General features: G+C 37.5%; 1 protein-coding gene across 1 annotated transcript; it reads right to left on the bottom strand.

Moving 5' to 3' along the window:
- Positions 1-2,350: 2,350 nt before the first annotated feature.
- Positions 2,351-7,099, bottom strand: LOC106872897 (outer dynein arm-docking complex subunit 4). The gene is made up of 2 exons (XM_014920069.3): positions 4,994-7,099; positions 2,351-2,872 (listed from the first exon to the last, which is right to left on the bottom strand). Exons 1-2 carry the CDS (start codon positions 6,968-6,970, stop codon positions 2,351-2,353), a joined length of 2,499 nt encoding a protein of 832 aa, XP_014775555.2. The 5' UTR covers positions 6,971-7,099.
- Between the last annotated feature and the right edge of the window lie 6,703 nt (positions 7,100-13,802).

Below are 13,802 nucleotides of genomic sequence, written 5' to 3'. Positions count from 1 at the left end.
GTACTCTTGAGATCCTTCGGACGTACCCCGTTTCTACCGCTTGTATTCAGCGAAGTAGAATTTACCATTTGAGAGCGGAATACCAATTGCCGTTAACCAGCAGTGCATATTGAGGTCCTTACAGTGGTCCAGAAATATGCTGATAGGAAACCTCTTGGTTGTATCTCCACCTCACAAAAGAGTTTCTAAATTCGGCGGATCTCATCGGGAGTTCAATCTTACCTGAGGTACCATGAACGCCACGAAATGATTGTGAACAAGAACTATACTCTTAACAATAAAAATATTTACATTTCATGTTACTGTTTAACCTCCCCCCCCCTTCCCCCCGAAATCGGGCTGTGGATCATTTGGTGCCAGGCTGCACAGAAAAAGTCTGCTGGCTGTATTTTTTCTTCTTTTTTTTTGCATTACATATGTATTATATATTCTTTTCTACTCTACGCACGAGGCCCGAATTTTTTGGGGGGCGGGAGGGGGGCAGTCGATTAGATCGACCCAAGAACGCAACTGGTACTTAATTCATCGACCCCGAAAGGCAAAGTCCACCTTGACGGAATTTGAACTGAGAACGTAAAGACAGACGAAATACCACTAAGCATTTCGCCCGGCGTACTAAAGTTTCTGCCAGCTCACCGCCTTATATGTATTATATATTATATAAAGTGTGTGTGTGTGTGTGTGTGTGTGTGTGTGTGTGTGTGTGTGTGTATACATACATACATACATATATAGGAGCAAGTCGATGACCTCGACACAAGTACTTTACTTTATCGATCCTGAAAGGATGAAATGCAAAGTAGACCGCGGCGGAATTTGAACTCGGAACGTAAAGAACCAGAAAAAAATACTGCTTAACATTTTATTTGACGCGTAAAACGATTTTGTCATCTCAACGCCTTAATTACGGATATTACAGGTCTTTTGACAAGGAGTGGTAATATGAGAATGTTTTGTATGGAGTATAATAACCCGAAATATTTGAGGAAAGGGAAAACAATATGATTTAAATCCTAAGAAGGAAGTTTAGTGATAAGCTTAGACATTCCTCTACGTTAGTGTCTGGCGGAAATGTGTACAGAACATTGAAACAAGGGCTACCCTAACACTAAGTTAAATATTTACTAACTAAAACCGGAATTATTGTTAACATGTTTTCACTGAATGACATCTAACTAAAACTCCTACAGATATCCATTAAGTGGCGGCTAATACTATTATTACAATTAATTTACTTATTTTACTCCACTTGTTTAATAATTAGTTAGTAGGTTAGATGATGCGTTAATTAGTTAATTATTTGGCTTGACTAACACTTAAAGCTATTTAACTTAGTTCGTACGATGCTTTTACATAGCACGAATTGAATTAATTTACCAACTTCCGCTGTTGTGGCTCTGCAGCACCAGGTCAACTCTGATTACTTTGGCTTGCGATTAAAGGCATTCCGACCATGACCGTCTATCTTATTAAGGATAAATGAGACTGCGTATTAAATGCGTTTTCCATCCGAACACGGCTAGATACAATCTGAGAGAGATTTCTACCTCATCGAGAGACCATCTGGAGGGGTGGGGTTACTCCTTGCTGTTTAGATTTCCGATACAGGCACAAGACCACAGATTATGTGCTAGGCGGGAGTGTAATCAATTATATCCATCCCAGTAATTAATTATTTTATCGCTAAAGATCTACTTCCCGGCACGATGAAAGGGCAAAGTCAAACCTCGTCGGGATTTGAACTCAAAAGAAAATAACGACTTAGCAACGTCGCTAAGCATTTTGTTGGCACCTCTACCGATTGTGCCAGCGACCTCTATGTTTAAGCTCTATAAACACTAAGTAGAGATAGAAAAACAAAGAAGGCAATACCACATCCTTGGCTGGACACAAACCACGTATCTATTGCTCTACCGTTCATTATTAAATTTCGGTTTCTTATATATATATATATATATATATATATATATATATATAGTATGTATGTATGTATGTATGTATGTATGTATATGGGTCGTTGTGCGGTAAGCGGTAACGAGTTTGCTTGGTACTTTGGCCAAAAGTATCTTCTACTATACCCTTGGGTGACCAATGTCTTGTGTGTGGATTTGGTAGACAAAAACTGAAAGAAGTCGTATTATATATATACAGGCAGACCCCCATGTTTACGAATTATTTCGTTCCTGACTAGATTCGTAAAGTGAAACATTCATATAGTGGGGTATTATCGTCCATAGAAAACAATGATTCCCACTAAAGAAATTGATTCTTGAACTTTCTGTAATTGAAAAAAATGGTTAAGATAGAAATAGCAATATTCAAGAGTATGATTTGTTTATTAAATCACAAACTACAGAATGAAAAATAGAAAAACACATGTTAATTCCGTTTGTTGAGTTTTTTCTTGTTTCGTTGTTCGGTCCGCATTAGTTTTCTTCGTTAAAAAATTATCTAAAGTTGTTTGTTGAAAATATTTCTTCTTCATTACATTGTAGATTTCACGATAACAAACATGACCTCTCATTAAATTTGTAGCAACAGTTGAGCTTCTTTCAAAATCGGCACCTTGCTGCTCAAAGATTTCAGTTGCGTCTTCGATGTGAAGAAATACTTCATTTAGCTTTTTTGCAGAGAAGCATCTTTCAGGCGATTCTTCATCTTCTTCTTCACGTTCAAACTTTCCCATTTCTAGCAATTCTTCGTTTGTGATTTCATCACTGTCAGCATAAAGAACTTCTTTAACATCTTCAGGTGAAATTTTAAAGTTCAATTCCTTTGCAATGTTTATGACCGTGTCAGTTTCTGTTTGAAGACCTTCATGAAGATTATCAAATCCTTCAAAATCGTCAAGTAATTTGGGGAAGAGATTTTTCTAAATTCCTTTCATGTTCCTTGCGATGATTCTATTCCATGCTTTCTTTATCTCTTTTATTGCATCAAGGATGTTGAAACTCTTCCAAAATTCTTGAATCGTAGGACCATTTTCTTTATCAGTCACTTCGATGAGTCTTCCAAAGGCGAAACGGAGATAGTACGATTTAAACGATGAAATGGCTCCTTGATCCATAGGCTGCAATAAAGATGGTGTATTGGGAGGTAAAAAAAAACAAAACATTTATATTTTGATGGTGCTGCTTTAAAAATTCAGTATGACTGGGTGGTATTATCCATTATCAAAAGAATCTTGAAAGGAATTTTTTTATCCTTACAATATTTTTCTACTTCGGGAACAAAGTGATTTATCGACTCCGAAAGGCAAAGTCAACCTCGGTGGAAATTGAACTTAGAACGTAAAGATAAACGAAATACCGCTAAGCATTTTGCCCGGCGTGCTAGCGCATCTACCAGCTCACCTTGCGTGTCACCTCGGGCAAATGTCTTCTACTATAGCCTCGGGCTGACCAAATCCTTGTGAGTGGATTTAATAGGCGGAAATTGAAAGAAGCCCGTCGTATATATATATATGTTTGTGTCTGTGTTTGTCCCCCACTATCGCTTGACGACCAATGTTGGTGTGTTTACGTCCCCGTACCGTAGCGATAGAATAAGAACTAGGCTTACAAAGAATAAGGGTCGATTCGTTCGACAGAAACGCCGTGCTCCAGCAGTCACGTGACTGAAACAAATGAAAGAATAAAAGAATAAGTACTTACGAGTGAAGAAAGGATAAAAAGGTAACGGCTAGAATGCATTTGATCGCATTCCTGATCAATATCGGCTTGTCTGGAACTAAGCAACCATATCAAGATGACTGACACTTTGATCTACTTATCAAACTGCACTATACTCTTCAATATTAGTTTGTTGTAATCAATTCTTTTCTGTAACCATGACAGACATTTGTTTCTCTTTAGTCTTTTTACATTCCCACCAATCTCATTCTTTTCCACTCACATAGATACATACATATATATGGGAGAATATACGAAAAAACAACAACAGACGAAGACAGGTGGTGTAAATAACAAAAGGATGTATTAGTATGACGCTCGGGAATACGGAAATTCTTTGACGTTTCGAGGTACGCTCTTCAACAGAAAGAATACGGAGACAAGGAGAAAAACACGGAGAAAAAAAATTGAATAGTGTCCAGTCAACGGTCAATCATAATAATGGCTGATCATAACAATGGCTGACCGGAAGTTAGAAATTCTTTTTAAAGGAGGTTAACAAAAGTGGAAAAGTTCAAAAGTTCAAAAGCTTTTTAGACGTCGTGGTATATTGAAGCGGTTTCCAATCAGAAGATGGGTCCAGTGTAATCCGTGGGTAGGAGAGGTGCAGCCGGAGGGTATAAAGTTCAGAATCAAACAGTCCAGAAAGAGTAGATCCAGATATACATACATACATATATACATACATACATACATGCATATACATACTTACATATGTGTGTGTGTATATATATGTATGTACGAGGGAATGCTGAAAATTTCCTGGCTTTGAGATTAGTTGGTGATGAGCTTTTGGTATACATTTGCAGCCATTTGAAGTCCTTGGGGAAAAAGAATGAACATTGAAAAACTTATTTCCTTCGCAACCCACCTAGAAAACTTTGAAACATTACTTAAGAAAGGAAATATATTGTTCTGGGTTCTAGAGCCTGACATGAAAAATGATGCTTAATCTTTGAGCCTATTTCAAATCATTCTTGTAGAAATTTATTCTTTTAATATATGACAAAACCCGTTGGGTATTTTAATTTATTCTGAATGAATATAAGCATTTATGTAAAACATTCAAATGTCTGGATTTACGTCTTAAGTGCAAAACAATAAAAAAATAACAATAAACAAATAGGAAAATACTGAAACATTTATACGTATATATTGAAGCCAAAATCCAAAAGATGTAATAGCATAGTATTTCTCAGTGTTAATTATAAAAAAGTTCTGGTTGCTGTATGCATTTAACACCGCGATTTTGTATATTATATGTATGTATATAAATTTGTGAGTATAAATATATATATGAACTAGTAGTATGTTTCCTGTTATGGTTGCTCTTGTTCTGCTGTTGGAACAGCTCCTTCTTCTACGACTGAAGGCTCTTTCCCCTCAAGGTCGGTTATGAATGATTGTACTTTGTCTTCATCGGTTATAAGTGATTGTTCTTCGTCACCTTCAGTTATTCCTGAGACTTCACCTTCGGTTACGACTGATGGTTCTCCTTCGCTCGTGACTGGTGGCTTTTCCTCCTTTGGTGGCTTTTCCTCCTTTGGTGGCTTTTCTTCGGCTATCACGGAGGGTTCTTCGCTTATAAGTGATGGGTCTCCGGTTATGAATGACATACCTTCAGTTTCGGTTATAAATGATGTCCCTTCCGTACCTTCGGTCATTACTGATGGTACTCTTGCATCGGCTGTGGCTCCTTTGGCCGTGCCTGGTGGTTGATTTGCCTCTGCCGCTGCCTTTTCTGCTGCTGCTAATGCTGCTGCCGCAGCTGCCTCTCCTGCTGCTGCTACCGCCGCCTCCTCTGCTGCTGCTGCAGCTGCCGCCGCTTCTTCTTGCTCTTTTTTCAAACGTTCTACCTCATCCTTCTCCCTTGATTCTCTTAACTGTCTTTCTTCCTCTTCGCGTTCTGCTTCTTCTTTTACTATAACTTTTAATAGGTCCAGAACATTCTGGAGTGCTACCGAATCATCTGTTGATTCCTCTTTAAAGTATTCATAACAATTTTCGATGTCTTTCAGAGCTTCTTTAAAGTTCTTCGTTCGAACATCAGCACAAGCTAATAGCACATAACTGTGTGTAATATAATAATTATTCATACCTGTCTCAGCACATTGTATGCACATACTTATGTATTTCTTGGCCATTTCGTTGTTTACACCGAGATACAAAAGACCAAGTCGATAATTGAACCATATTTCTTGTAGTTCCGAAATACCGACATTATCGGTTTCTCCAACATCTACAAATATCTTATATTCTTTATCATCGCTGTAGGTCACAATGAGGCCACTCACTGCATTCAAAGTAATCTCGCTGTCATCTAATAAATCTCCAATGGCCAATAGATTAATATAAATAATTCGTGCTTCTTCCATCATTTTCTTTTCTAAATAGCAAGCTCCGATTAGCGAATACACTTCTGCTAAATGTCTTTGTTTACTTCCGAGTTCTTTTGTCGAATAAGTATTTAATATATTCACACACTTATCAATGCATTCACGGAATTTCTTAGCTTTGTAGATTCGATTTATTTCTTGCAAATCATCACCCAGCTTGGAACGCGCTCCTTGTTTCAATCTTTCTATTACAGGCATTTTGGCCAACAAGAATTTGGACTGGTTATTAAAATACACAATTTGGTTTATAACAACCAGTTTTGATAGCCACCCGTGTTCTCTTCGGCAGTCTATTTTTCTTAACACCTTTTGCAAAAATTTCTTGTCTTCGTACAATTCTGCCAAAAGAATCCACATTTTATCTTCACTGGGTAAAGTGGAATCGTTTTCAAAGACAAATACGCTAGTCATATTTTTATCTTCTGATTTTTTGGTGTCAGTTCTATCCTCGTCTGTAGTCTCCTCACCAATCTTCTTCTTCACTTTGTCCAGCCATCGTACTGCATTTAGAATTGCTTCTTCACATTTATAAACTCCTTTGATGAACATTTCCTGGTTGACTTGAAACTGGACTCCACGGTGGAAATGAACGAGCGCCGCCTCAAAGTTGCTTTGTTGAAAATAAGCTTCAGCTTTTTGTAACACAGCATCGGGGAATGCACTATCGCTCTGCAGAGCAAGTTCAGTATCTTTTAATGCTTTATCAGGCCTTCCTTCTTTCAAATAACATTTTGAACGAGCCACAAGGCAGTGTTTATTTCCGGGTGAAAGTTCTAAAGCTTCCCCAAAGAAGTGAATCGCTTGTGTGTACTTTTTCTCAAGATATAACCTCACAGCCAGAGTCATATAATTGCGGTAACATTGGGGGCCCAATTTCTGCTCCTTGCTCTCCGTTTTTTTCATTTTGACAAATATTAGAATAAGGGGAAAAAATGTCCAAATGTATTTTCAGCTAGTTTTTAAAAAAAAAATAACCTTCAAGACAACCAAACATGGAATAAAAAATGGTGATGTAATAAAAGAAATAAAACCAACTAGTAGTATTAGCAGTAGTAGTTGACTTTGATTATTACGTCATCACTAGAAGTAGTAGTAGTTTATGATTATTATGACATATATTTCATAGCAATCTCTTTAATACAGAATATATACGAAAAAAAAAACGGGGAAAAGAGAGAGAAGAAAGGAAAATAAAGAAAAGAAGGGGGAGTAAAGTGGTATAAGATTGATGGGGAGGGGGCAATGCCTCCACCGATTTCCTTTGCAAAATAAGAATAACAGTGGCTCCATCGGAGAAAATGAGCCCCACGAGGTGCAGTGGCTGCTGCCGGGAGTGTTGGCCATTCTTCTGCAACAACGCCATCGCGGTCATTTCCACGGGGTGTGGCTGAGCACGCCATTTTTTTCTGGGGCATGGGGCTCATCTCCCCCTCTTTTCCCACCTTATGCCACTTTACCCCCACCCCACTTTTGTCCTTTCTTTCTTTTCCTTTCTTACCCCTCTTTTTTTCCTGTTTCTTTGTATTCCAATATATTCTGCATTAAAGACACACATTTGAACATTAAGAAAGTTTGCTTTTTTTTTTTGCTGTTGTTGTGGTGGTGTAGCATCAGGCCTATGTTCAAACTGTTCTGCCATGGCCCGTTTGCGAATTCTATTACGATTTAACTATGCTAAGTTAACATACAAAAAAGAATAGCAGAGAGACTTGTAGTTCCCAAAACCCGATGTCTAGAAGGAAACTCTGTCCTATCTTCATCAGAATTATGTGGCTAGAGATGGAGTGAGTACCATTGAGCAAAATGCAAACGTTTGGCCAGCGAAACCAATGTAATTGTTTCTGATTTAGCAGAAAGCCATGAATTTTCGGGTAAAGGAGTTAGACAATTAAATCACATCCGAAGGGATAAAAGGTAAATTTGATCGTTTCGGCAGTTTAATTTTTTTTTTTTTTTTTTTTTTTTTTTTAGAAAGGAGAACAATATAATCCTTTCTAATGTAGGCATAAGGCCTGAAATTTTGGGGGAAGGGTGACAGTCGATTACATTGATCCCAGTACTCAACTGTTACTTTATTTTATCGACTCTGAAAAGATGCAAGTTCAAGTCGACTTGAGCCGAATTTGAATCGGAACGTAATAAGTCAGAAAAAGTCGTCAAACATTAATCGGCCGTGCAAACGATAATGCCAGCCCTTTGACTTATAATAGAACACTGTAATAAAATGAAGTATGAGCTAACTAAGGGTCTGAACATCAGAGATGGTTGGAAATATTTTTTAGTACCAGGGGTTAATTGCAAACGCATAAGATCTATGGAAGCCCCGATGTGCCGAAAAAAGAACACGACTTTTTAATTAACTAACTCTGCAGTATGTTACTGATATTAAATTTCAGTTTTTAGTCTTAATGCTTAACTTTTAATTATAAACTTAATTATAAGCCCTAATTAAAAACATTAACATTTAAACCTTAATTATGAACTTAATTATAAAACTTAATTAAAACTTAATTATGATCTTACCGCTTAACCTGATAGTTCAAACTGAATTGCAAGTCCCTAAAAATCTTTAGAACCATGTTAGTTTTGAAGAATAAAATGAATTTTTGATTTTATAAAACCATGGTTATGTAACTTATATTAAACTATTGTTTTGGTCTTAAGCCTTGAATCGTTCGACAAAGATGGGGAGTTCTCCAACCTTACTTTTGTGCCGACCGTGCGATGCGCTAAAGGAGCCATTACTTCGTCACCATCTCCTGGTCGCACAGTCGTTACAAGCAGCCCGACCTTCACACGGACGTTTGCTAAATGGTGACCAAGTGCCAGCTTTATGACCAACCGTTCTTTCACCTCTTCGCTACAATTATTTCATCTTGTATCGTCTATTTTGTCTTACACAAAATGACTGGTGGGGGGGGGGGGGCTCTGTAGCGACGCTTCTCTCTCTCTCTCTATTATGCATATACACGAATGCGGGCGTAGCAGATAACAGATAGCCTTCGGCCGCATATTTGGACCTTGTAATGTCCACCACTCTGATTGGTTGGTATTGGCATATTTTTCTCTTTTGTTCTATCTCGCGCCAGAGTGCAATCCAACCAATCGCCGCCTTCAGATAAGGTCCAAAGATGCGGCCGAAGGCTAGCTGTTATCTGCTACGCCTGCATTCATGTATATACATAATAGAGAGAGAGAGAAGCTTCGCTACACTTTCAGTGTTTCACAACCATTTCTTATCTATGGTCTCTTTTGATCCCTAATTTACTCAGATGTACCTATCTAGCCATTTGATGTATAAAAATTTTTTTTTAATATTTCGTGTATTGTAGAAGTATGACCAATTTATTGCAGTTAAATTTTAATAACAAATTCTTATATGGACCCTGGTTGAGAACCACTACTTTATGTGAACATACAACCCGCTAAAAATAGCAGCCAAATCTTCCTTAAATCACACTCAACTGTATATTTTTTTTTAAATAGAGGTAAAAAAAACATAGTATAACATAGTTTCTATGCTGGAAAATAAGATGAGACGGTCGGTCACAATCAGGGTCTATGAGGCAAGAGGGGAGTTGAAGCACATAGTATACATTGTAGCCGGGCAGGAATACTTCCTGGAGGGAGAGAGAGAGAGAGCGAAAGAGAGAAAGCAATGAAACTTTTATCCCTTGATAAAATTCGTCTTAGAAACCATGGCACTGTAACGCTTTTGATCATGGCTTTGCAACTACTACTACTACTACTACTATTACTACTACTACTACTACTTTGGTCGGTCCGAGACTATAGGAGAATACATTCACTCAAAGTGGCACGCAGTGAGATTGAACCCGGAACCATGTGGTTGGGAAGAAAAACTTCTTACCACACCTGCGCCTATGCATCTGTAATAAAAATTGCATAACACAAACAGCCTCGCACTGAATCACCTCTCTTTATCATTGTTGTTGTTGTTTGTTGTTTTTTACTTTCTGACTTCATAATTCACTGTGTACTCTACAATCGATCTCGTTTGTTCTTCCCCTCTCCGCCTCCCCTACTGCAATATTCCCCTCCCTACCCTACCCCTAACCCCTAACCTCACTCCACCAATCACCGGCGCCCATCTGTTCATTTATACATCAGTAACGACGGCTAAATCAACAGGTTATTCATAATCAATGCAAAAATTACATATTCATTCACCATTAATCTGCCAGAATGCATAATTATGATAATTATAATACTAATACTGTATCGCCAGACAATGTTTCTTTTCTTTCCTTTCAATGTCTTACTGTCGAAGTGACAGACTTGTTAGCGCGTCTGATACAATGCCTTTGCGCCCTAAGTTCGAGACCATATTTATCTTTAATCCCTTCGGCATCGATAAAGTACCAGCGAACTACATGATCTCTCCTCCTCCCCCTCTCTCTTTCTGTTTGTCTCTCACTCTATCTGTCTCTCGTTCTCTCTCTCTCTCTCTCTCTCTCTCTCTCTCTCTCTCTCTGCTTTCTGTCTCTGCCTCTCACTCTGTCAACTTCCCTTTTGTGTCTCTGTCTGTCTGTCTCTCACTCTCTCTTTCTCTCGCTGTGTTCCTTTTTCTGTCTATGTCTGTCTGTCTGCCTATAAGTCTGTCTCTCTCTCTCTCTCTGTTACTCACTCTCTCTTTCTGTGCATCTGTCTGTCTCTGTTTCTCGATCTCTCTTGGAATCGGCTACGCGAAAGATCCAAGAATGGTGCGTTCACACACTGCAGCCTCACAAACCCTTTCACTGCTACTCAAATAATGTAGCAAAATATGTTTCTTACGATATTTTCTATTTTCTATTTTATAAATAAGAATTTTTTCAAAATCTTTCATTAATACCAAATGATTAGTTACTAATTTGCAAATTACATGTAGAGTAATTAAGAAGTTCAGGTTTCGTATCCCTAATCAAGAAATTCCATCCTTGACAATCCAGGAAGCATTGTCATCCCCAAGGTATTGAATTCCAGCTGTAATTACTGCCAAAGGCAGTCCTACATCGTATTAAAATAAATTTGTTTGAAATTTTAGGGTGTTTTCATTATTTTGTCCAACCCCTGTATATATATATGTATATATATATATGTGTGTATGTGTGTGTGTGTGTGTGTGTGTGTGTGTGTGTGTGTGTGTGTGTGTGTGTGTGTGCGCGCGTGTGTGTGTGTGTAACTTTGTGTTTGTCTCCTACCACTGCTTGAAACCGGTATTGGTTCATTTTGGTCCCAGTAACTTAGGTGCTCGAGAAAACAGACCAATAGAATAACTACCAGGCTCAAAGAAAGAAAGAAAGAAAGAAAAGTACTGTGGTCTGTTCATTCCAGTAAAACCTTCGAGGCGGTGCCTCAGCATGGCCGCGATCGAATGACTGAAAGACGATAAAAGATAAAGCGGTGCTCCAGCATGGCTTCAGCCCCTGGCTGAAACCAGTAAGAGAATAAAAAAGAATAAATAGATAAATAAAAAATGAAAGCTTATTCCATGAAATTATAAGATGTCTGGCGATAAAGTATCGTAAATAATTACAATATTAATGCACTCTTGTAGATTACTGGTGAATGAATATGTAAGTTTCATTGACTGGAAATAACTTATCGATTCACCCATAGCTGGACGGGTAGACGGGTGGACTGGTGATTACTGAAAGCGAGTGGAGTGAGGTAAATGTATTATTACAACAGTATGAAGAAAAGAAAAGATCGATGAGACGGTACATGGGTACGAAATAGTAGAGAACATTTTCATAAACTTACTGTGTCTCAAAAGAAGGAAGGACAACATATTATAATGATGTGATTATGGAGACACATTATCTACCCCTAATAATATTGTCTACCCCGCATTATATATATATATTCAGGTGAATATGGTACTTAAATTGAGGCACCAGAATTTAGTACGGTATTATCCATACTATTTCAAAGTAAGGTGATTAAAATCAAAATAAGCAACAAGGATATCCAGAGGTAATGCAGTACGATCGTTTCATGCAACTCCATTTAATTGAACAACGCAATCATTACATCAATTTAAAATGCACAGCAATCCTCAGCTGCACAAAGACAGAATTTAATTAAATTAGAACAGATGGACATGTTAGTATAATTATACCTAAAATCTCCAAGAAGTTAAGGAGATAGACACAGAACATGTTGGCTCTACTGCAGCATATAAGTTACTTATATGCTGTAGTAGAGGCAATATATATATATATATATAGGCGCAAGAGTGGCTGTATTGTAAGTAGCTTGCTTACCAACCACATGGTTCCGGGTTCAGTCCCACTGCGTGGCAACTTAGGCAAGTGTCTTCTACTATAGCCTCGGGCCGACCAAAGCCTTTTGAGTGGATTTGGTAGGCAGAAACTGGAAGAAGCCCGTCGTATATGTATGTGTGTATGTTTGTGTGTCTGTGTTTGTCCCCCCAGCATCGCTTGAGAACCGATGCTGGTGTGTTTGCGTCCCCGTAACTTAGCGGTTCAGCAAAAGAAAGCGATAGAATAAGTACTAGGCTTACAAAGAATAAGTCCTGGGGTCGATTTGCTCGACTGTAAAGGCAGTGCTCCAGCATAGCAGCAGTCCAATGACTGAAACAAGTAAAAGAGTAAAAGAGATACGTAAGGAATAGCTAATTTTTTATTATGTGACATTTGATCTTTGGTTTCGGTTTTTATTCTTGCTAACATTGTCACAGTTTTAAAAAAGAAACCGAAAAAAAAAGACCCAACAACATTTTAATCATAAGTTTGGTATGCTTAATGTTTGTCTTTTGGTTTTTTTATCTGAGATCTTAATGTCTGACCTATTACATTGCTGATTCTATGGTAGCATGAGATTATTTCTTAATTTTGGCGAAGAAATAAATATTGAAGTCGGAACAAGCTTTTTTTTTTATCATAAGGAGAGACGGGAGAGGAGGGATTTTGTCAGACATTTCCGAATTTTATCAACAAACTTACGAAGACCGACGCCACCCAATAGTCGATGTATTTTTATGTTGTTATCATCATTATTATTATTATTATTATTCAGTAGTTTTATTTTTATAACGTGCTTTCACTTCATTACCGAGCGCAGCTCTGTGCGCCTTGGGTATGTGCTGTGGTTTGCTGTGGTGCTCTTATGTTTACTGTATTGAAAGTGTTTTGCGTAGAATGTGTGCAGTACCCAGTAGTGCAATTTTCTGTATGTTATATATATTTGTAAGACCTGCTATTTTTGTTATGTATTATTATTATTATTATTATTATTATTATTATTATTATTATTATTATTATTATTATTATTATTATTATTTCTAGTAGAAAAGATTACATTACATTGTCACTGTTAATAAATATTTTCCGATGCTTTGATAGCACTTCAAATAGTTTTCTTTAAATTAGAATTTATTTTATTCTCAGATAAAACCTGACCTTACTGAACAACTAATTCTTAAACGATTTGAATAAGGCATTTAAACCAGTATTTATACGATATACGAGGCATTAAATGCCGTGATGTGTGCGTGAGTGTGTGTGTGTGTGTGTGTGTGTGTGTGTGTGTGTGTGTGTGTGTGTGTGTGTGTGTACGTACATAAATACATACATATATATGTACATATATACATGCATGCATGCATACGTACATACATGCATACATACATACATACATGCATACATACATCAACAAAAACCTGGAAAAATTAGGGTTCTCAAACTTTTCTTGGATTTTCTACACCTTC

The sequence above is a fragment of the Octopus bimaculoides genome, chromosome 15, assembly GCF_046866305.1.
Source record: "Octopus bimaculoides isolate indiv1 chromosome 15, ASM4686630v1, whole genome shotgun sequence".
Lineage (NCBI taxonomy): Eukaryota > Metazoa > Mollusca > Cephalopoda > Octopoda > Octopodidae > Octopus > Octopus bimaculoides.
Note: the sequence above shows the minus strand (reverse complement) of the source record. Positions and strands in the feature narration are given on the sequence as shown.